This window comes from Saimiri boliviensis, chromosome 20 (genome assembly GCF_048565385.1).
Source record: "Saimiri boliviensis isolate mSaiBol1 chromosome 20, mSaiBol1.pri, whole genome shotgun sequence".
Lineage (NCBI taxonomy): Eukaryota > Metazoa > Chordata > Mammalia > Primates > Cebidae > Saimiri > Saimiri boliviensis.
The window spans coordinates 35,567,862-35,591,458 of NC_133468.1; the positions used below are offsets into that span (position 1 = coordinate 35,567,862).

General features: G+C 48.1%; 1 protein-coding gene across 7 annotated transcripts in view; it reads left to right on the forward strand.

The window, feature by feature from the left end:
* Positions 1 to 16,432, forward strand: part of GTF2I (general transcription factor IIi) — a 108,393-nt gene extending 91,961 nt beyond the window's left edge. For all 7 annotated transcript variants that reach the window (XM_074390267.1, XM_039460697.2, XM_039460700.2 and 4 more), the window contains 12 exons: positions 1,461 to 1,562; positions 2,732 to 2,797; positions 2,975 to 3,158; positions 4,762 to 4,817; positions 5,432 to 5,512; positions 6,724 to 6,807; positions 7,761 to 7,944; positions 9,405 to 9,433; positions 12,005 to 12,046; positions 13,796 to 13,837; positions 14,495 to 14,570; positions 15,263 to 16,432. In XM_074390267.1, the coding sequence (XP_074246368.1) occupies positions 1,461 to 1,562; positions 2,732 to 2,797; positions 2,975 to 3,158; positions 4,762 to 4,817; positions 5,432 to 5,512; positions 6,724 to 6,807; positions 7,761 to 7,944; positions 9,405 to 9,433; positions 12,005 to 12,046; positions 13,796 to 13,837; positions 14,495 to 14,553 (929 nt within the window). In that variant the 3' untranslated portion in view covers positions 14,554 to 14,570; positions 15,263 to 16,432. The remainder of the gene's footprint in view (positions 1 to 1,460; positions 1,563 to 2,731; positions 2,798 to 2,974; positions 3,159 to 4,761; positions 4,818 to 5,431; positions 5,513 to 6,723; positions 6,808 to 7,760; positions 7,945 to 9,404; positions 9,434 to 12,004; positions 12,047 to 13,795; positions 13,838 to 14,494; positions 14,571 to 15,262) is intronic.
* Positions 16,433 to 23,597: the final 7,165 nt, after the last annotated feature.

Genomic DNA, 23,597 nt, shown 5'->3' on the forward strand with positions numbered 1-23,597 from the left:
GCGCTCTTGGTATGGCGACCAGTATCCCCCTTTTTTTTTTTTTTTTTTTTTTGAGACGGCGTATCACTTTCTAGCCCAGGCTGGAGTGCAGGGGTGCGACCCCAGCTCACTGCAACCTCTGCCTCCCAGGTCCTGGTTCAAGCAGTTCTCCTGCCTCATCTTCCCGAGGAGCGGAGATCACAGGCAGGTGCCACCACGCCCAGCTAATTTTTGTATTTTTAGTAGAGATGGGGTTTCACCACGTTGGCCAGGCTGGTCTTGAACTCCTGACCTTATGATCCGCCTGCCTCAGCCTCCCAAACTGCTGGGATTACAGGCATTAGCCACCATGCCCAGCCTCCATCCAGTATGCACTCTTAGCTATTGATAGTATTTCTCAAAATTTGTTTATCAAGAAAAAGTCATTATGCAGAGATAGGCATACAGAGTAAATAACTCGTTTCAAAAGTAATTGAGGTGAAAGCCCAGAGTCCATACAAACGTGTCTGCAAATGAAGGAATTTGGAGTTTTGAGATGTATCCTAAGAGTGTTTTATAACTTAAAGAATTCAGATGAAACTTAACTTTTCTTTATTTTTATATTATCTTGACTCATTCATATGTTGAAAAATAGCTTACTTTGATTGTTTATTAGCTGTCCCTAAATAAGAAAGGCAAGGTCTGGAGTTTATATGGGTAAATAGAGCTAGCATTCATTTTCCTGTAGCAGAAAAGAGCTGACAAATTTGAGCATTATTTGTTTTTTTCTTTTGAGATAGAGTCTCACTGTATCACCCAGGCTGGAGTGCAGTGGCACAATCTGAGCTGACTGCAACCTCCACCTCCTGGGTTCTAGTGATTCTCCTGCCTCAGCCTCCCAAGTAGCTGAGACTATAGGCGTGCACCACCATGCCTGGCTAATTTTTGTATTTTTAGTAGAGATGGGGTTTTGCCATATTGGCCAGGCTGGTCTCGAACTCCTGACCTCAGGTGATCCATCCGCCTCAGCCTCCCAAAGTGCTGCAATTATAGGCATGAGTCACCACACCTGGACTTGAGCATTATTTTTGAGTTGTAAGAATTAAAAGAAACGATATGTCAGAGCTGATGGAGAATCCAAAAGAAAGCTTCATTATAGAGATAGTGGTACCTAAAGTTGTGCTTCTGTTCAGGCGTTAAAACATGTAAGCAGACATAGGAAACGAAAAATGAGATGGTTTCAAAAAGGCGTGGTGATGCACTGAGTGAGATTAATGCTCTCAGACCAGCCAGTAAGCGAGTTCCCTTTTGGGTGGAAGTACCAGGCTGCAGGGGCAGAAGCAGAAAAATGAGTTTCTGTGGAACCCACAGGAACAACAGGAATGCCCATTTCCATTTGAACCCAGCTTTGTTTTCCGGCACAGGCTAGACTTGAAGATTGTAGCCTAGAGACACCTGCGTCATTCAGTGTGCGTTGATTATCACTATTTTCACTCCTTTAGGCCCTAATAACAACAATCCTCAAACCTCAGCTGTTCGAACCCCTACCCAGACTAACGGTTCTAACGTACCCTTCAAGCCGCGAGGCAGAGAGTTTTCCTTTGGTAAGCATGCGTTTTATTTTTCTGTGTTTAATCATTTTAAATAGAAGAAGTTAATCATGTTTTATTTTACCAGGTGAATCGTTCTTATTTGTGAGTTGGCGTACATCAACGGTTAAAGGAATGGACTATAGAACTAGACTGCCTGAGTTCAGATCTTTGTTCAGATCTGATGTCACTTGGGCAGGTGAATGCTCCCTGCCTCAGTTTCCCTTCATGCAAAATGGGGATAACATTTCTTTCTTTCTCGTGAGGTTATTATGAGGTCATAAGTACTGTCATTTAACGTACTAAGAACCATACCTCGCATGTAGTAGACGCTATAATTTGCGGGGGCTTTTTGGGGGTTTTCATTTGGTTTTTTCTTTATTTTAGCATTTGTTCACTTACTTGTAGCTGACATAAAAGTAATGTATGAAAAGAGTTTGCGTACGTATCAGGATAGGAGTAATTGTCAAGTCATATAGTGGTAAAAGATTATTCTTTTTTTTTTTTTTTTTGAGACCTGCCTGCAGTGCAGTGGCGCGATCTCAGCTCACTGCAGCTTCTCCCTCCCGGGTTCAAGCAATTCTCCTGCCTCCGCCTCCTGAATGGCTGGAACTGCAGGCACCCACCATCATGCCCAGCTAATTTTTATGTTTTTGGTAGAGATGGGGTTTCACCATCTTAGCCAGGATGGTCTTCGTCTCTTGACCTTGTGATCTGCCCACCTTGGCCTCCCAAAGTGCTGGGATTATAGGCATGAAGGATTATGCATTTTTTATTTCTTCTTTTTTTTTTTGAGGTGAAATCTCACTCTTGTCACCCAGGCTGGAGTGCAGTGACGTGATCTCGGCTCACTGCAACTTCCACCTTCCTGGTTCAAGTAATTCCCTTGCCTTAGCCTCCTGAGTAGCTGGGATTACAGGCACATGCCACCACACCTGGCTAATTTTCTTTGTATTTTTGGTAGAGATGGGGTTTTACCATGTTGGTCAGGATGGTCTCGAACTCCTAACCTCAGGCAATCCGCCCACCTCCCAGAGTGCTGGGATTACCAGCATGAGCCCCCGTACCCGCCTTATTTCTTCTTAAAGATGCACAAAGAAGATGGAACATCCCTGCCTGTGAACGTATGCTGATAAGTACTGTGATTCATATTGCAATTTAACTCTCTTACGTTCTGTATGCAGAGGCCTGGAATGCCAAAATCACGGACCTAAAACAGAAAGTTGAAAATCTCTTCAATGAGAAATGCGGTAAGTCCGTTTTGAAACGTTCTTACTGAAGCTCGGGGTTGTCTTCGTGGAGGAGAAGGGAGCAGAATGAGATCCTGGATGTTGGAGTGTCCCTGTGCTTGGCGGTGTGTGGATTTTTCAGGCTTGAATGGCGTCATTACTCCCATGTTTTGTTCTGTGTACGCGGCTGTTTTGCAGGGGAAGCTCTTGGCCTTAAGCAAGCTGTGAAGGTGCCATTCGCATTGTTTGAGTCTTTCCCAGAAGACTTTTATGTGGAAGGCTTACCTGAGGGTGTCCCGTTCCGAAGACCATCTACTTTTGGCATTCCAAGGCTGGAGAAGATACTCAGAAATAAAGCCAAAATTAAGTTCATCATTAAAAAGTAAGGGAATCGGATGGAGTGGGGTTAGCGTGAGTGGGTTGTGTTTGACACTGGGAGATAAGTCTGTGTTTGTGGCAGGGCTGAATTAGTCAGAAAAGCTCTTTTTTAAGCTGCACTCTTGTATATGTTTGCAATTTTCTGGCCAGGCGCAGTGGCTCACACCTGTGGTCCCAGCACTTGGGGAGGCAGAGGCAGGCAGATCACCTGAGGTCAGGAGTGTGAGACCATTCTGGCCAATATGACAAAACCCATCTTTAGTAAAAACACAAAAATTTGCCGGAAGTGGTGGCGCGTGCCTGTAATCACAGCTACTCGGGAGGCCGAGGCAGGATGATCACTCGAACCTGGGAGGTGGAGGCTTGAACTGGAAGGCAGAGGTTGCAATGAGCCGAGACTGCGCCACTGCACCCCAGCCTGGGCAGCAAGAGCAAAACTCCCATCTCATAAAAAAAAGAAAAAAAAGAGAAAGAAAAGAAAAGGAAATTTTCCTTCTGCTGCTAGTAGAAGGGAAGGAGGACTCCAGCCTACCACAGAGATGATGACTTTCGGTTGCTAAATGTGCACAGCCGTGTTGCTGCAGCCTGATGCTGCTAGAATCTGAGCCACTGTTCAGTTTTCTAAAGTCCTTTTATTTCTCCAACTTAATAGAGTATTTTTAATTTCTCCTGCTTGGTTGAACATGTATGGCTTAGGCTAACATAATTAAAATAAATAGTAATGGGCCTGGTGCAGCCATAAATTCCAGCACTTTGGGAGGCCTAGGCGGGCAGATAACTTGCGGTCAGGAGTTCGAGATCAGCCTGGCTGACATGGTGAAACCCCATCTCTACTAAAAATACGGAAATAAAAAATAAATTAGCCAGGCCTGGTAGCAGGCGCCTGTAATCCCAGCTACTTGGGAGGCTGTGGCAGGACAATCACTTGAACCCAGGAGGCAGAGATTGCAGTGAGCCAAGATCGTGCCATTGCACTCCAGCCTGGGCAACAGACTGAGAATCTGTCTCAAAAAAAAAAAAAAAAAAAAAGAAGAATTAAAATTTTAAAGTATGTGCTAATGCACATGAATCAACTGAAATGAATTTTAGGTTCCATGGACTTGGTGTTAGGCTTAATTTTGAGTCACCCAGGGATGCTTTCAAGCAAAGCCAGCCTTGCCGAGCATAGTGGCCACCTGCTATACTTCGGTCAGGTCTGCAGAGGTTGGGCAGCCTCCATGCCCTCTGCTTCTGCTCACTGCGAGAGTCTCAAGGGCTCCTGTTTTCACAGCCCATCTTCTGTTTCCTTGCTGCACACGTGGGGCGATAGGTTTCCATCCTCAAGTCTGGCGCTGATTCTGTTCCGGATACATTCTAACCTTGGGCAGAAGATGTCCATGAAACCACCATGGGGGACGGCAGCCAAAGAGGGGCGGCGATGATTGTTAAACTTACAATTGTAGTTTGTCTTTTTGCCTGTGGTTCTTTAGATGACCGTGGGATTCCTGTTCTTCATTACTAAGACTTGAATTTAGACTGACAGTTACCAGTTTGTAAATCTTTGACTTGTTTACATTTTTAACGTCACTGTTTGATCAGCACATTTTTTTTTTCTCTTTTGTCTGTAGGCCCGAAATGTTTGAGACGGCGATTAAGGAGAGCACTTCCTCTAAGAGTCCTCCCAGTGAGTGTCTTCTCTGCATTTTCGTGGCTGTAGAATGCTCTTAGGCTTGTGTCGTACAGCCGTGGTTTACAAAAGCTGTTTAAAGCATAGCCATTGAGGCTGGGTGCGGTGGATTACATGAGGTCAGGAGTTCGAGACCAGCCTGGCCAACCCCGTCTCTACTAAAAGTATAAAAGATTAGCTGGGCGTGGTGGCGGGTGCCTGTAATCCCAGCTACTTAGGAGGCTGAGGCAGGAGAATCACTTGTACCCAGGAGGCGGAGGTTGCAGTGCGCAGAGATTGCACTACTGCATTCCAGCCTGGGCAACAGAGCAAGACTCCATCTCAGGGAGTAAAGGGGGAAGGAAAACCCATTCACAGCCCAATAGTTTGGGCTATTTCAGTTTTTAGTTCTTCGGTAATTGATTGCCTCTGTGTGTGTGATGTTCTCCTAAGCATCACCAGGAAGAGAAAAATAGTGAAAAGCGGCCTTTCAGGGAGGAGAATGGCTTCTTGGAATGATGTACCACAGAAAGAAAGAACCGTGAGCAGGACTGAGATAAAACAGTCTCAGCCTGTATGAGAGATGCTGACCATGTTTTCTATAAATTCTGATTTTAAATTCATATTTTCAGGAAAAATAAATTCATCACCCAATGTTAATACTACTGCATCGGGTGTTGAAGACCTTAACATCATTCAGGTGACAATTCCAGGTATGATTTCTCTGCTTCTGTCATAGTTTGTGGGGGTCTCTTTGGGGTCTCTTGGACTTTCCCGGCCAGGGCAGTTTGCTCAGCTCATTCAGGGACTGGGATATGTTGCACATTGCCTGGCACTCCTCCCAGACCCCTGTGCCAGTTGCTTTTGCAAAACAGTTGCTCTCCAAACAGCTCCAGCAAGTTCTGGCACTTGGCATGAGCTAGAACCCATTAACCACCCAAAGGTCCGTCTGTTCCTTAAAACAGTCTATATAAGGCCGGGCGCGGTGGCTCACGCCTGTAATCCTAGCACTTTGGAAGGCTGAGGCGGGAGGATCACTTGAGGTCAGGAGTTCAAAACCAGCCAGGCCAACACGGTGAAACCCTGTCTCTTCTAAAAATACAAAAAAAATGGCCAGTCACAGTGGCTCACCCCTGTAATCCCAGCACTTTGGGAGGCCAAGGCAGGTGGATCACAAGATCAGGAGTTCAAGACCAGCCTGGCCAAGATGGTGAAACCCTGTCTCTACTAAAAATAGAAAAATTAGCTGGGCGTGGTGGCGCGCACCTAAAATCCCAGCTACTTGGGAGACTGAGGCAGGAGAATTGCTTGAACTCAGGAGGCGGAGGTTACAGTGAGCCAAGATCACGCCACTGCACTCCAGCCTTGGTGACAGAGCAAGACTCCATCTCAAAAAGTAGCCAGGTGTGGTACTACGCACCTGTAATCCCAGCTACTCGGGAGGCTGAGGCAGGAGACGTGTGAACCCGGGAGGCAGAGGTCGCAGTGAGCCCAGATGCTGCCGCTGCACTCTAGCAAGGGGGTCAGGGCGTGACACTCTGTCTGGAGGGAAAGAAAATCTGTTTGTAACAGCAGATAAAGGTCTTTATAACAAGAGTAAGTATGTAGCATTTTTAGTTAGGAATGATTTTAAACAATTCCAAATTTGATTAGTTCAAAATGCTCAAATACTTTAATCATTAAAAAATGGAAAATGCTTAAAAACATTATTACACAGGGCTCCTAAAATTTGGGCTGAAAAGTGCATCTGAGCAGTGGCTTGTACCTGTAGTCCCAGCTACTTGGGAGGCTAAGGCAGGAGGTTCACTTGAGCCCAAGAGTTCGAGGCTGGCCTGGGCAACATAGCAAGATACCATCTCTTTACTAAAAAGGAAAAAAAAAAAAAGCAGTATTTAAGTTTTAGGTTTTCTCTGAACTGTTTTAGATGATGATAATGAAAGACTCTCGAAAGTGGAAAAAGCCAGACAGCTAAGAGAACAGGTGAATGATCTCTTCAGTCGGAAATTTGGTAAGTTTTGCATTTGCAAAGTACAATTGGAAGAAGCAAAGAAATTTGTTTTAATAAGATCATTTCAGCATGTAATGGTTAGGTGGTTGTAATCTTCCTGTGTAAAAGGAATTAAAATGTAAAAGTAAGTGTTAGGCTGGGTGTGGTGGCTCACACCTGTAATCCCAGCACTTTGGGAGGCCGAGGCGGGTGGATCACGAGGTCAGGAGTTTGAGACCAGCCTGACCAACATGGAGAAACCCCGTCTCTTCTAAAAATACAAAAATTAGCTGGGCATGAGGGAGGCTGCCTGTAATCCCAGCTACTTGGGAGGCTAAGGCAGGAGAATCGCTTGAACCCGGAAGGCAGAGGTTGCAGTGAGCCGAGATCGTGCCATTGCACTCCATTCTGGGCAACAAGAGCAAAACTCCATCTCAGAATGAATGAATGTTTTGTTTGTGTTAAATTTATTTAATAAGATACCATTAGTGTTATACTATTGATGGTCAGTATGAAAGTTAATGAATTTAAGGTTCACCATCTGGCAGTGTGGCTCATGCTTGGAATCCCGGAACTTTGGGAGGCTGAGGCGGGTGGATCAGTTGAAGCCAGGAGTTCAAGACCAGCCTGGCCAACATGGTAAAACCCTGTCTCTACCAAAAAAATAACAAAAAATTAGCTGGGTATGATAATGCACGCCTGTAATCCCAGCTACTCAGGAGACTGAGGCAGGAGAATTGCTTGAATCTGAGATCAAGCCACTGCACTCCAGCCTGGGCGACAGAGTGAGACTCTGTTTCCAAAAAAGAACAAAAAACAAAAAAATTCAGGTTTATATTTAAATTTGTTTGAAGTGTACAAAGATCTTAGTTAACAACAGAGACAGTCTTTAAAATAAATGTTGATCTTGTGCCTTTTACAGACTTGTTAAAGTCATAGGTTAACGTCTGCTGTTTGTCTCCCTGTCACTGTAGGTGAAGCTATTGGTATGGGTTTTCCTGTGAAAGTCCCCTACAGGAAAATCACAATTAACCCTGGCTGTGTGGTGGTTGATGGTATGCCCCCTGGGGTGTCCTTCAAAGCCCCCAGCTACCTGGAAATCAGCTCCATGAGAAGGATCTTAGATTCTGCCGAGTTTATCAAATTCACGGTCATTAGGTAAGTGAGAGTTTCCGGCTTAGTCACGGGAACAAATCCGGAGCTCGTGAGGCTGAGTCATCTAAATGCAGTCCCAGGTAGCCATTGAATCAAGCGTCCTATGCAGTGCAATGAATAAAGGGAGAGAACTTGTTTTGTTGTTAGAATGTTAGATGCTCTTCTGCCTAAGCGTTGGCAAACGGGAACTGTTGGCTAACTTCAGCCTGCCTCCTGTCTTTAGAGTCTTATTGAAACACAGTGACATCCATGTTATTCATGGCTGCTTTCCTGTCACAGGGGGTAAGTAGCTGGGACTGACACAGCATGGCCTCCGGAGTCTAAAATATTGACTCTCTAGCACTTTATAGAAAAACCTTGGCCTGTAATCCCAGCACTTTGGGAGGCTGAGGCAGGTGGATCACCTGAGGTCAGGAGTTCAAGACCAGCCTGGCCAACATGGTGAAACCCTGTCTCTACAAAAATACAACAATTAGCCAGGCATGATGGCAGGTGCCTGCAATCCCAGCTACTGGGGAGGCTGAGGCAGGAGAATTGCTGGAACCTGGGAAGCGAAGTTTGCAGTGAGCCAGGATTGCGCCATTGCACTCCAGCCTGGGCTACAGAGTGAGACTCCATCTCAAAACCAGAAAAGGCGGGTGGGGGTTGCCAAAAAAAAACAAAAAGAAAAAAACAAAAACAAAACAAAACCAGAAAAGCCTTGCCAACCTCTGTCTTAGGGCGCCTTGTCACGGGCTTTGGGTCAGGCAGATTCCACCTCACATCAGCCATTTGTTAGCCAGGTCACTCTGTTAGTTGTCTGTAAATGAGAGTGGTCACTGTCCCCGTTGAGAGTGTCAGCTCCTGTCCATATGAATAGGCCTGATGATTGTACCCACCCCCAACGGCATTGTGAACACCACATTCCTTCCCATGTCCTTGTCTCGGTAAGAGATGCCCAGCTGAGCCCCAATCCCGGGTTCCCTTCCAGCCCCAGACACTTACTACGACTCCACCTACCCAATCCGTTCATCCAGTTGCCCCTGTCTCTAGTTCAGGTCTCTTAGGACTGGCACTCAGAAGTCTCATAATACATCCTCTTGAGGCTTCTTCTCATTCACTCATCTTCCATCCTTCCTTCCCCCAAAATTTTTGTTCCGCTTCGCCCATGGCCATTCTCCGTATCATTCCCAGGAGTTAAGCAAAAAGCCTCTTCCAATCTGGCGTTTGAGTCACTCTGTTCCCTGCCCTGCGTTTCTTTTTTTTGTTTTTTTTTCCATTTTATTGTGAAGCATTTTCTAACCATGTTCTCATTATTCATACATATCTATCTCTTCCGTAAGTTTACAAGGTTGTGGGTAATATTTCTTGTGGTAGTACGTAAGTGATATGGGCTGGGTGTGAGCTGGATAAACAATGATACCTGTACATTCTTGTGGAGTGGAAATAAATTGTTCTACTTTACAATTTGTTTCTCTCTTTAGACCATTTCCAGGACTTGTGATTAATAACCGTGAGTATTTTGTGACGCATTTTTCTTTTTGTTTTTCCCGGGGTCTGATGTGTGTGTGTGTGAGTGTGTGTACGTGCTTACAGTATCTCATGTTACCTCACTACGTCAGTCACCAGGCCAGATAGTTGTCTTAGCCCTCAGTAAAAACACCAGGCATTTCCTGGTTATAAAATGATTCAGACTCCTTAACTTTTCCTCGATGTACTTAATCATGAAATGGTAATAATAGCACCACTTTGGGCAGGGGAGGTTTCCAGCAGATGGAAAGCAGCCAGAACAGGGGTCAGCAAGCGCCTGCCGATGTGTGCGCATAAAGTTTTATTGAAACCACTATTGTGTCCATTTGTTAATGGCAGAATCGAGAGGTCACAGCAGCAAATGTATGACCTGCAAAATCTAACATACTTACTACTGACTGGCTCTGTACGAAAAAACATTTGCAGCCCCTAACCTAGAATAGTGTTTAGCCTGTAGTATGCGCTTCGCCTGCGGCATGGGCTCAGCAAATACAGCCTCTATTTATTACTGCCTTTATGGCTGTTACAATTACTGGGCTTGAATTTCGTGACAAAGGAAGTCATTTAATGTGCCTGCTTCTATTACTGTTTGGGCACAGTGCCTGGCACACGTTGGGCTCTCAGATACTGCTGAATGAGTGAACACATGTCAGTGTCCTGTTAGTTCCTTCACGCTCGTGTCATTTTCAATAGTATTTTCCACAAAATTTAATTTTGTGGGTCTGTTTTGTTTTCTTAACTTCATTATTAAAAATGTGTAAAAGTTGGCCGGGAGCGCTGGCTCACGCCTGGAATCCCAGCACTTTGGGAGGCCAAGGCGGGCGGATCACGAGGTCAAGAGATCGAGACCATCCTGGCTAACATGGTGAAACCCCGTCTCTACTAAAAATACAAAAAGTAGGTGGGCGTGGTGGCACACGCCTGTAGTCCCAGCTACTCGGGAGGCTGAGGCAGGAGAATTCCCTGTACCTGGGAGGCGGAGGTTGCGGTGAGCCAATATCACGACAGAGTGAGACTCCATCTCAAAAAAAAAAAAAAAAAAAAAAAGTATAACAGCAAGGCCAGGCAAGGTGACTCATGCCTGTAATCCCAGCAGTTTGGGAGGCCAAGGCAGGCAGATCACTTGAGGTCAGGAGTTCAAGACCAGCCTGGCCAACATGGTGAAACCCTGTCTCTACCAGAAATCTAAAGAAGCCGGCCATAGTGGTGCACGCCTGTAGTCCCAGCTACTTGGGAGGCGGTGGCGAGAGAATCGCTTAAGCCTGGGAGGCGGAGGTTGTGGTGAGCTCAGATCGTGCCACTGCACTTCAGCCTGGGCAACAGAGCAAGACTCGTCTCAAAAATATATATATTTCAAAGTGAGACTCATATTTTTCTAATACCTGAGCATTTCAGTTTTTTTCTGGTGGAGGTTCATTGTTTTAACCCTTTAAAATCCACCGGCAGTGATCCATCAATTCTGTAGTTTACTCTTTGGAAGGGGAAGCACTTGAGTGGCAGGTGTAGAGCTTTCCAGGCCTGTGTCAATGCAGCCACGCGAGACCCTGATGAGCCCTGGGGTGGTTCCCTCTGCGGTTCTCCGCCCGCCCCTGCCGTTCTCTGCCCACACTGCTGACCGTGTTCTTCAGCTTCCGTTCACTTTCTGGTATCATGGACTCAGTGATGTGTCTTCTGCCACCAAGCTTTGAGTCTCACTTTAACATACAGTTGACTCATTTGCGGTAGCACAGACCCTGAGTTCACTGGAGAGGCTCTGTTTTTAGTCCACCTTCTCTCTGGACAAGCGTGTTTATCTGGTGATGTCAGTCATTCAGGACTGGTAGACCTCGTTTCATGGTGTGTGAATCATGTCTGTGACATTCAGCTTAATCACACCAGGGAAAGAAACCTCCTGGTAATTTTTTTCTTTGCATCTTTTAAAAACCTGAGTTCATCCTTCTACTGAATCATTTTTTGTTTCCAAAGAATGTTATCTTTTAGGCCTATTTGCCCTCTAAGTTGATGTTTAGAATGTTTGATTTTGGCCAGGCATGGTGGCTCCCGCCTATAATCCCAGCACTTTGGGAGGCTGATGCAGATGGATCGCTTGAGGCCAGGAGTTTGAAACCAGCCTGTCCAACACGGTGAAACCCCATCTCTACTAAAAATACAAAAATTAGCTGGGTGTGGTGGCGCACACCTGTAATCCCAGCTATTCGGGAGGCTGAGGCAGGGAGGAGGAATAGGCAGCTATTCGGGAGGAGAATTGCTTGAATCCTGGAGGTGGAGGTTGCAGGGAGCTGAGAATGCAACAGTGCACTCCAGCCTGGGCAACAAGAGTGAAACTCCATCTCAAAAAATAAGCAAAGTGTTCTGTTTTGTTCCTGTTCTTGTGCAGTAGTGTGGAAGAAGGTTTTATAATAATTACTATGAATTAGTGATTGTGAGGGACATAGCAGAACTCCAAGGCTTGTTTCCTTCTCATCTGGAGGGAAACAGCAAGTGTGTGTTAAAATGCTTTCTGAGGGAACGACAATGTCCTTACATTATTTAAACCAATCTGCTTCATTTTCAGAGCTGGTTGATCAGAGTGAGTCAGAAGCCCCCGTGATACAAGGTGAGCGAGGCAGGGGAGGGCCCGGAGCTACTCCTGGCGGCCTGTGTCGCACATGGCATGCCTGTGCGTGGCCTTAACACAGCACACAGTTACACGGCACACACAGTTACACAGCACACACAGTTACACAGCACACAGTTACACGGCACACACAGTTACACAGCACACACAGTTACACAGCACACAGTTACACGGCACACACAGTTACACAGCACACAGTTACACGGCACACACAGTTACACGGCACACACAGTTACACGGCACACACAGTTACACGGCACACAGTTACACGGCACACACAGTTAAACAGCACACAGTTACACGGCACACACAGTTACACGGCACACACAGTTACACAGCACACAGTTACACGACACGCACAGTTACACGGCACACAGTTACACGGCACACACAGTTACACGGCACACAGTTACACGGCACACACAGTTGCACAGCACACAGTTACACAGCACACAGTTAGACGGCACACACAGGCTTCTTTGTGGTTTTGACTCCTGAGTTTGACAGGTGATCATAACATAAATGCAAGCTGTGGGTCCTGATTGAGAACTGGGGGCTGCAGACCATGTGTACCCACTATCCCAGGTCAGGCCCGACATCAGGAACCCCAGGATTAATAGATAGACTGAACTGGCAGAGTAAGAGGACTGTCATTTTAACTTGACCCTGCGCCATCAGTTTCTAATGACTGCCATAAGTCAGTGAGCTAAATGTTGTTGAGCAGAAATGTACACATTGTGCTCTTAAAAATTTCTTTAAAAGGTCAGGCACGGTCGCTCACACCTGTAATCCCAGCACTCTGGGAGGCCCAGGCGGGCAGATCACTTGAGGTCAGGAAATTGAGAATATCCTGGCCAACATGGTGAAACCGTTTCTACTAAAAATCCAAACATTAGCCAGGTGTGGTGGCGCACACCTGTAGTCCTATCTACTCGGGAGGCTGAGGCAGGAGAATTGTTTGAACCCAGGAGGTGGAGGTTGCAGTGAGCCGAGATTGCGCCACTGCACTCCAGCCTGGGTAACAAAGCGAGACTACATCTCAAAAAAAAAAAAAAAAAAAAAGGTCCTGTGCCGTGTGAGTCATTGAAAGTAACGAAGCTGGGCATGGTGGCTCACACCTGTCATCCCAGCTCTTTGGGAGGCCAAGGCAGGCAGATCACCTGAGGTCAGGAGTTCCAGACCAGTCTGCCCAACATGGTGAAATCCCATCTCTATTAAGAATACAAAAATCAGCTGGATGTGGTGGCATATGCCTGTAATCCCAGCTACTCAGTAGGGTGAGGCAGAAGAATTGCTTGAACCCAGGAGGCGGAGGTTGCAGTGAGCCGAGATCATGCCACTGCACTCCAGCCTGGGCAACAGAGTCTCAAAAAGCAAACAACAACAAAACACAGAAACAAGTAATGAAAAGCTTTTATCAAAGGGAGTAAACAGAAGAATGAGGGGTAAAGCATAAGGAAGGAACTGGCTGTTTTCACGGCGGGGCTGTTAGGACTGTTATTTCACACTTCAGCTGTAAATGTGGATTTAGGACCACATTTGAGAAGTCAAAATTTGAAAGTACACTTGGATAACTGTGCGCTTAATCTCAACACTGTGGGCGTTCTTTCATTGTGCACCTGGTTTGTACACAGTCTGGAGAGCTTCTCTTTCTCCTTCTGGATTCTTTAGATAGTATAAAGCAGCTGTTGAACAATGTGGAAATCAAATCTCTGTGTTTCTCTTTAGAATCATCTGAACCAAGCCAGTTGGAAGTTCCAGCCACAGAAGGTAAAAGGGTGGGGTGATCCTGCCGTATAAATCTGAAGTCTTTAAGACTTTTTTACTTACTGTTTATTTATTTAAAGACAGAGTCTTGCTCTGTCACCCAGGCTAGAGTGAGGTGGTGTGATCTCTGCTCACTGCAACCTCCACCTCCTGGGTTCAAGCAGTTCTCCTGCCTCAGCCTCCCAAGTTGCTGGGATTACAGGCATGAGCCACCTTGCCCAGCCAAGACTTTTATCAGGACTAAGGGTTGTATGTTTAAACGATTCGCTAGGACTGGGTGATGGTTTTGCTCTCTGTCTTCTGGGTGAATCGGACTTGCAGGTTATGCTGCTGAGAGATCAGGCCTAGCTGCTTTTGCTTCGCTTCCCCAGATGACTCGGTGAATTCTACCTGAAAGTCAGTGGAATGAATGACCGCTACATAACCTAGATAATGGGGTCCTTTAAACGCATACAAGCCAGAAGATGTGTTACTTTGAAAACATACGTAACAGAATCTAGAATGTGTTGCTCGAGAGGCGTCTCTCTGAAGCCGTTTTCCTGTTTGGTGCCTTTGCCTCCTTATTAAACCATATCTTAGTAAATAGCTTGCTATGAATGGATTTATAATCTAGCAGCTTTGCACAATAATTAACCAGTACCATTTTGTTTCCGTTGATAGAAATAAAAGAGACCGATGGAAGCTCTCAGATCAAGCAAGAACCAGACCCCACGTGGTAGACCTCTTCCCTCCTAGGGTAAATCAGCTTCTGTGTCCGGGACGCCGTGTGGTGTCCATCTGAACCCCCTACATACGCGTAGCTAATGTGATCTCCCTCCTTTAACGTAAGATGGGGCCCCCGCCTCCAGGGGATGTGGGAGCCAGGTGGGAGCCTCCTTCCTGGATGGTTAAGCTAGAAGATTCAACAGGGAGATTCTCCTTGGATCAATATCTCTCAGTCAAAGATGTCAAAGCACTTTTGCCTTAAAAACAATGTTGTGTTTCTAATCGGTAGAGTAAACGTTGTCCTCCTCATTGGAATCTGCTGAGTCAGAATCATTAGGCTGCCTTTTGTTCCCCTTAGCAATGGTATTTTCGGAGTCTGTGAGAGCCGCAGATCTCATGTTCATCTTGCAGAGTTGAGTTACAAGTCCGATCCTGCTAGTCCCGATTTCTTAAATTCACCCAAGTTGTCATAGGAGGAGTAGGTTGGGACCAGAAGTCAGGAAGCTTTGACAATGGAATTTTTTTTTTTTAAATCCAGAGACTTCTTGTACTGGAATTTGCCTTACACTGTCAGCTCATGGACTTACGCTTTCATGTTGCTTTATGAATGCATCCGAACCCAAGTCATTGTTATCAGAATTGGCAGATTAAAGTTGTGATGTTGGTGACTGTTCAGTTCCCGTAATTAGATTAACCTGTTTGCTTGTTTCTTTCCTATTCTAGCTTAAAGTATCAGTGGTTGAGAAGAGCTTTTCGGACCTGTTACTACCCCAAGCTGTGTAATATACTTGTATAACAGAAATACCTTCTATACAAACCTTTTTTTCTACTTTTAGATAGAAATGTCTACTTTTTCAGCAGTTCTGTGAATTGAATTAAAGAGCAGAGTGACTGTGGGTCTGGAATGCCTGGTGTAACTGGGGAATGTATTATCAGGATTTTACAGCAATGCTGGAAAAACGACAGGGAAATGTCAGGGATGAATCCCACCAGATTTTTTATGTACTCAGCAGAGCCTTCAGTTACGGTGTTTATTTTCCAATCAAGTGGAGATACCCCCTCCTGGAACATCTCAGCTTCTGCAGTGAAGAGCAATTCCTGTGGTAGTTCAGTTCTTTTGTTTTTCTATTTGAAAAAAATCATTTAAATGATCCTTTGTTCACGGCTCTCCTTAATGACTGAGTGAACAATTCGTATCTGTATATTTGACTAAACCTTTTCCTAAGCTATCTCTCATGGTTCCTATGGGTTTTTTTTGTTTTTGTTTTTGTTTTTGTTTTGTTTTTTTATCATAATTAAAAGCAAAACCGTCTGGATCACCTAACAGTCAGAGGTCAGTATCTCAGCGTGTGAATTATAGATTAAATACAGAGAGAAACTCTTCCACTTTTACTTTTCGTCCAAATAAAATGCATGGTGTACCAGAAGTTGAAGACCGGGGTGAGGATCGGGGCTCGCTCGACACCACTCAGGCGGCCTCACCATCGCGGGACCTGCTGCAGCGCGGATTCGCAGGAAGGCTGTTCTGGCCCGGGGTCCAGGGCTCGCCGGGCCGGCGGATTTCCTAATGCTTCTTGTAACCCTGAGGTGGCGGTGCGGGGAGGGAGGAGGGGCCGGGGGCTCTGGACGCAACCTCTGACGTGCTGCGCCTTCCTAGGAGAGTCTTAACATGGGTTGAGATTTCACAAACGGTGCAAGTTGTAAAATACCAGCTCTCCAAGAAGCTAGGCTATGTGACGGCATAGTTTTTCAGTAGCTTTATCACAATATTCACAATGGAGAATTATATGACATGGTAGCAGAAATAGGCATTTTTATGTGTTGCTTCTATTTTACCTCAAATTGTAGATATAGGGTAATCAATAAAATCCATCCATGCCTTTCACACACTAAGGCATTGCTCTCTTGGCTGTCTTCATGGTTCCGTTTTGGGGGGAAGCTTGCGGGTGGCGGGGCGTAGGTGGAACACAGGCAGCGCCCGCCGTGCCTCCTGGGGACAGCGCGGCTTGCGGGGTTTCTGAGACCACCGCTGCCCGTCTCTGATCTGGGCCAAGGCTCCCCGCTTCTATCTGGGCCGTGCCAGCTGTGGCTGGAGAGCAGCTCACGTGCGATTTTGGGGCCAAAATTCCCGGCCATCCAGAGCTCGCACAGTAGCCCCTCCTGCCTGAGCCCACGCACCGGCTCTGGGGCCCCTCTCTTCCCAGCATGGTCCCTGCCTCTGCTGTGCCGGGACCTCATGTGCCAGAAAAGGACACTGGTCTCACAATTCGCCTGCCTGCTGACCTGGGAGGAGACCGCTTCTCTGATACCATCTCACAGTTCTTGTAACGTTTCTTTAAAAACGTGCCCAGCTCTTGTTGCCCAGGCTGGAGTGCAATAGCACCATCTCGGTTCACTGCAGCCTCAGCCTCCAGGTTCAAGTGATTCTCCTGCTTCAGCCTCCCGGGTAGCTGGGACTACAGGCACGCACCACCATGTCCTGCTAATTTTTAGTAAAGATGGGCGCTGAGTCACCGTGCGGGCATCAGATAGTTCATTTCTTTTTTCATTTCTTTTCTTTTTTGAGACAGAGTCTCACTCTGTTACCCAGGCTGGAGTGCAGCGGCGCGATCTTGGCTCACTGCAACCTCTGACTCCTTGGTTGAAGCGATTCTCCTGCCTCAGCTTCCTGAGTAATTGGGACCATAGGCACGTGCCACCACGCCCAGCTAATTTTTTGCATTTTTAGTAGAGACAGGGTTTCATCATGTTGGCCAGGATGGTCTTGATCTCCTGACCTCGTGATCTGCCCGCCGCGGCCTCCCAAAGTGCTGGGATCACAGGCATGAGCCGCTGTGCCCAGCCTCAGGCAGTCCATTTCTAAAAGGTGGATAAAGAATGTGATTCTTCAGAGGGTGGAGGGAAAGTTAAGCTTGCCCAGTAAAATCTTCGTTAGCCCGGTAGTCTGGATTGGAAAAGCAGTATAGTTCAAGTAGGTCTCCTCAGAACATCTAATAAGCTCCTGTTTCTGAAACAACTCCTGATTTCTTGGTCAGGCACTGTGGCTCACGCCTGTAATCCCAGCACTTTGGGAGGCCGAGGCAGATGGATCACTTGAGGTCGGGAGTTCAAGACCAGCCTGGCCAACATGGTGAATTCCCATCTCTACTAAAAATACAAAAATTAGCCAACCATGGTGGTGCACACTTGCAATCCCAGCTATTCGGGAGGCCAAGGTGGGAGAAGTGCTTGAACCCAGGAAACAGAGGCTGCAGGGGGCCCAGATCGTGCCACTGTGCTCCAACCTGAGTGAGAGAGTGAGACTCTGTCTCACAAAAAAACCCAAACACCTGATTTCATAATAATTAAGGTCAAACAGAATTAATTCCCAGGTAAGGCTGTGGAGTGACTGATAAAAAACCCAGATCTACTTTTGGACAGCCATTACCTTGAGGACGTTTCTATCAGAAGAACAGTAAAAGCAAGGAAACGTCTTCCTCCCAGGACTGTATGAATTAAACCCTGCCCGCTGAGTGCCAAGCGCCAACTCCCGTTCCACGCCCCTTGTCCTTAGTGGGAAGGAAACCAAAGCTTTGTCCCTGCAGGGAGATCCTACAGGAAGGGCCAGTGACAGGTCTGCTCTCAAGTGCTAGAGCTGGCAGCTGTCACCTGCTTGTGAGAAGGCTTTGCTTTCGCCTGCCCCTCCCACCCCCCCCCCCCACCCCCAGGCCATCAGTGCACATCAGAGTTAGCACAATAGATGATGCCTTAATTTTTTGTTTTTTGAGGCGGAGTTTCACTCGTTACCCCAGGCTGGAGTGCAATGGCGCTGTGTGGGCTCACTGCAACCTCTGCCTCCCAGGTTCAAGCAATTCTGCTGCCTCAGCCTCCCAAGTAGCTGTCATTACAGCTGTGTACCACCACACCCGGCTCCCTTTTGTATTTTTCTTTTTTTTTTTTTTGAGACGGAGTTTCGCTCTTGTTACCCAGGCTGGAGTGCAATGGCGCGATCTCGGCTCACCGCAACCTCCGCCTCCTGGGCTCAGGCAATTCTCCTGCCTCAGCCTCCTGAGTGGCTGGGATTACAGGCACGCGCCACCACGCCCAGCTAGCCTTTTGTATTTTTCATAGATCCCTGCCAAGGAATCAGGAGTTTCTCCATGTTCGTCAGGCTGGTCTCAAACTCCCAACCTCAGGTGATCCTCCCGCCTCAGCCTCCCAAAGTGTTGGGATTACAGATGTGTCACCATGCCTGGCTGCCTTAATTTTTTAATTGGTTGAAGTCATCTGACATGTAAAGTGAGGTCTGCGAGATTGTTCTGGAACTGTATCAATGAGGACATCGTCGCCCCAGTCTTACTCAGAGGCTTGAGGATGCTGCTTGGACCCGGGTCTGTGGTACCCTAGAACCGGGTGCTCACAGAGAGCCAGGTGTCGGTTCATTTTGAAGCAGGCTGGTTTTTCTGAGCCTCCTGGCCTCCCCCTGGGTGTTTTCCTCCAGAGACCAAAAGTTCCACCTGAGAGGGAGATGGAGCGCTCAGGCCTTTCTGTTTTCCACATCACACCCTAAGCTCTGGTCTCAGTAAATTCAAGGCACCTGGCAAGCTTAACCATTGGGGTCAGATAATTGTCACACACCAACACGGCACCTTTTGGAAGGTCACTCACTGCCCAGTGACCCCTTCCGTCTTTTAGAAGGTCACTGCTCATCTTCCTAAACGGAAGCCCCAGTTTCTGGACTTGGGTGCCTTGCGAGGATCTGATGCTCTCACAAAGTGCCTCAGTTTCCCTACGACGGGGAATAGGAAGGGAGAGTGGATTTTAGGAATGGAGGTGACCTGGAGGCCGTTGTCCCTGTCTTTAGACCTGCGAGACCAGGGGGATGTCCGCAAACAGGGCTGTGGCTCCTTTCCTCTCAAAAGCATCACTTGCCCCGCCTGGAGTTCAGCTCCTGCCTGGGTCCACGGTGGGAAGGAAGCTCTGGCTCGCTGCACCTCACCCACAGCTGCCCACTCTCCTGACTCACAGGGCAGACTGGGCGCAGCTTGCCACCGGTTGTAGAAATCACAGGTCCCTAGGGGTCTGGCCTGGTGGCCCATCAATGACAAAGGGCCGGTGGACCTGCTCTGGCTGCACCTGAGGGGCCTTCTCACCCTGGGAATGGGGCTAAAAACCAAGCCCAGACTGTGGCCCATGCTTCCCCTCAGCCACCCCTCAGTCCCTCCTTACCTGCCCCCCAACCCCACCACACCTTAATTTTTTTTATTTTGAGACGGAGTCTTGCACCGTTGCCCGGGCTGGACTGCAGTGATGCGATCTCGGCTCCCTGCAACCTCTGCCTCCCAGGTTCAAATGATTCTCCTGCCTTAGCCTCCCGGGTAGCTGGGAATACAGATGCCTACCACCGTGCCCAGCTAATTTTTTTATTTTTAGTAGAGACGGGGTTTCACCATACTGGCCAGGCTGGTCTTGAACTTCTGACCTCATGTTCTCCCACCTCAGCCTCCCAAAGTTTTGGGATTACAGGCTTGAGCCACCACATCTGGCCTTTTTTTTTTTTTTTTTTTTTTTTTTTTTTGATGGAGTCTTGCTCTGTTGCCCAGGCTGGAGTTCAGTGGCATGATCTCAGCTCGCTGCAACCTCCACCTCCCAGGTTCAAGCAATTCTCCTGCCTCGGCCTCCCAATAGCTGGGATTACAGGTGTCCGCCACCACGCCTGGCTAATTTTTTTATTAGAGACAGAGTTTTTCCATGTCAGGCAGGCTGGTCTTGAACTCCTGACCTCAAGTGATCTACCCGCCTCGGCCTCCCAAAGTGCTGGGATTACAGGCGTGAGCCACTGCGCCCGGCACCTCAACCTTAATTTTGGGGAAGTTCAGGAAAGCCAGCTCTGAAAGCGTCTGTGAGGCAAGCCCAGCTGGGGAAGGTGTTTCCTGTCTGACTTCCTCCCCAGAAGCAAGAGCGGGGCCTGCTGTGGCATCCACTTTCTGCGGGAAGTCAAGGCCACTCTTGCCTCAGGCTACACAAAGCAGTAAAAATCCCCCCAGGAGGACCCCTTGAGAGGTTTGAGGGCGATTGGGCAGACACAGGTAGGGCCAGCGACAGAGCAGAGCCCCAAATGCCACAGGCTGAGAAGGTCTAGCTGCATCTGAAGGACCTGCTGAACTCCCTCCCTGATTGACACTAAAACTGTGCCCTCCTGTATGGTGCCCACACCCTCCAGGGAAAACCCCTGGATAAAAGGCAGTCACAGGCTGGGCTCGGTGGCTCACACCTGTGATCCCAGCACTTTGGGAGGCTGAGGCAGGTGGATCACCTGAGGTCAGGGGTTCAAGACCAGCCTGACCAACATGGTGAAACCCAGTCTCTACTAAAAATATAAAAATTAGCTGGGCATGGTGGCGCGGGCCTGTAATCCCAGCTACTCACGAGACTGAGGAGAATTGCTTGAACCCGGGAGGCAGAGATTACAGTGAACCGAGATGGAGGCACTGCACTCCAGCCTGAGTGACAGTAAAACGCCATCTCAAAGAAAAAAAAAAAAAAAGGCAGTCACTGCAGGTCTTCAAAATGACAAGCAGGGGCCCCGGGGTGCAGGTCCATGCAGCTGTGGCAAGTGTTGCACCGCAGTCTCAGGCTCCTGTTGCTGGCCTGCAGGAGGTGAGCCGAGTCTGCACGGTGCCTCTGCACCTGTGTGAGCCCTTGCTTCGAAAGCCACGTCTACAGGTCCTGCCCAGCTCCAGGCCTGTGTGACTTAGGGACTGTCCCAGCTCTCCGCGGGGAAGTGACTTGGGGGCCTGGCCCTTGGCAAGTCCCAGAGGGACCGCAGCACTGCTGATGTCACTGCTTCTCGGGGTTCAGGAGCTGTGGAAACAGCCACTCCAGACCGGTGACTGCTGCCTCTTAGGGCGTGATTTTTTTCATTACTGAAATTTATTTATTTATTTATTTATTTATTTATTTATTTTTTATTTTATTTTATTTTATTTTATTGAGACGGAGTTTCGCTCTTGTTACCCAGGCTGGAGTGCAATGGCGCGATCTCGGCTCACCGCAACCTCCGCCTCCTGGGTTCAGGCAATTCTCCTGTCTCAGCCTCCCGAGTAGCTGGGATTACAGGCACGCGCCACCATGCCCAGCTAATGTTTTGTATTTTTAGTAGAGACGGGGTTTCACCATGTTGACCAGGATGGTCTCGATCTCTCGACCTCGTGATCCACCCGCCTCGGCCTCCCAAAGTGCTGGGATTACAGGGGTGAGCCACTGCGCCTGACCTATTTTATTTTTTTTGAGATGGAGTCTCACTCACTCTGTCTCCCAGGCTGGAGTGCAGTGGTGTGATCTCGGCTCACTGCCGCCTCTGCCTCCCAGGTTTAAGCAATTCTCCTGCCTCAGCCTCCTGAGTAGCTGGGGTTACAGGCGCCCACCCCCAGGCTTGGCTAATTTTTGTATTTTTAGTAGAGACGGGGTTTCACCATGTTGGCCAGGCTGGAGGGGCCCGAGTTTCTGCCCATTGCCACCTGCCTGCCAATGCAGCCTGGGGATTGGTCACACATACCTTGGGTCCCATCCTGCCGCCCAAGGCAGGAGGGAGAGCTGGTCCTGTGGGAAGACAACCAGGAGGCTGTCACCCAGGGCCTGCCAAGGGGATGGATCCTGGCTGTCACTCAGTTAAGAAGAGGCAGCAGGGGAGGCTTAGGTTAGACCTGGGAAAGAACTGTCCCACGGGAAAGCTCATTTGCTCCAATCCTGGGAACTGCTAGATTCCCTTTCCCCACACAGAGAGCACTGTGTGGGTCCATGCCCTGATGCCAACCTCCCTCTTCTCCCGTATGGTCCCCACTGGCCCGGCTTTGGGGATTTCCTGGTTAAGGAAATGGGGAGCTCAGCCCATCTGGGGAAGACCAAGTGGCCTGAGGGCGGGGAAGGTGACATTTGGAAAAAGGCCAGGACTGGCAGCTCAGACCCGGAAGCCCCTGCTCCTTTCCGGCTGGGCTTGAAGTGAGAGCCTCCCTCATGGGCCCCCTACTCTCACTCATTCATTCATTCATTCATTCATTCATTCACACTGTTCAACGGCAGGCATAGAAGTGCTGTGATTAGATTTCGGGCCTGGGTCCAGACTGCCTGGGTTCAATCCCAGTTCTAACCAAGCTCGATGGCTCCTGCCTGTAATGCAGCACTTTGGGAGGCTGAGACCAGCAGATCACTTCAGGCCAGGAGTTCGAGACCAGCCTGGGCAACATGGCGAAACCTTGACTCTACAAAAAATACAAAAATTAGCCGGGTGTGGTGGCACGAGCCTGTAATCTCTGGTACTTGGGAGGCTGACGCAGAATTGCTTGAGCCTGGGAGGCGGAGGTTGCAGTGAGGCAGCATGGCTTCTACGCTCCAGCCTGGGCGACAGCTCGAGACTCCATCTCGAAACAAAAGCAAATCTCAGTTCTGCGTTTACTAGCTGTGCAAACCTGCTTTTCTCTCCTTTTTCCCCGTCTGTGAGGTCGGGAAACTTGTACCCACTACCCAAAAGCCTCATTGTCAGGGGAAGATGTGATTGTAAATAGAAAGCACTTAGAATAGTGTCTGACTCATGGCGGGGTGGTGGGCGGGGGCCCTTCCTGTTAGCGCTCAGGACGTGGGGGAATTTTGGGGGCACTGGTATTGTTCTGACATCCAGTGAATGGTTAACCAGATGTCTCCTTTCTATTAATTAGGTAAGCTATGCAGTATGCTTTTTTTTCTCCTCTCTCTTTCTGTCTCTCTCTCTCTCTCTCTCTCTCTCGATGGAGTCTACTCTGCCGCCGAGACTGGCGTGCAATGGTGAGATCGGCTCACTGCCACCTTCGGCTCCTGGGTTCAAGCCCCGCCACCACGCCCGGCTAATACAGATGCGGTTTTCTATACGTTTCACAATACAAACATTTTTAGAAACTCTATTTCTGGCCGGGCATAGTGGCTAACGCCTTGTAATCCCAGCACAAGCCTCATATAAATGACGTCCTCCAGAATCTGTGCTCTGTGTCTGCCTTCCTTCCCTCAGCGATGGGTCTGGGAGATTCCACTGTGTCTGTCATCCTGT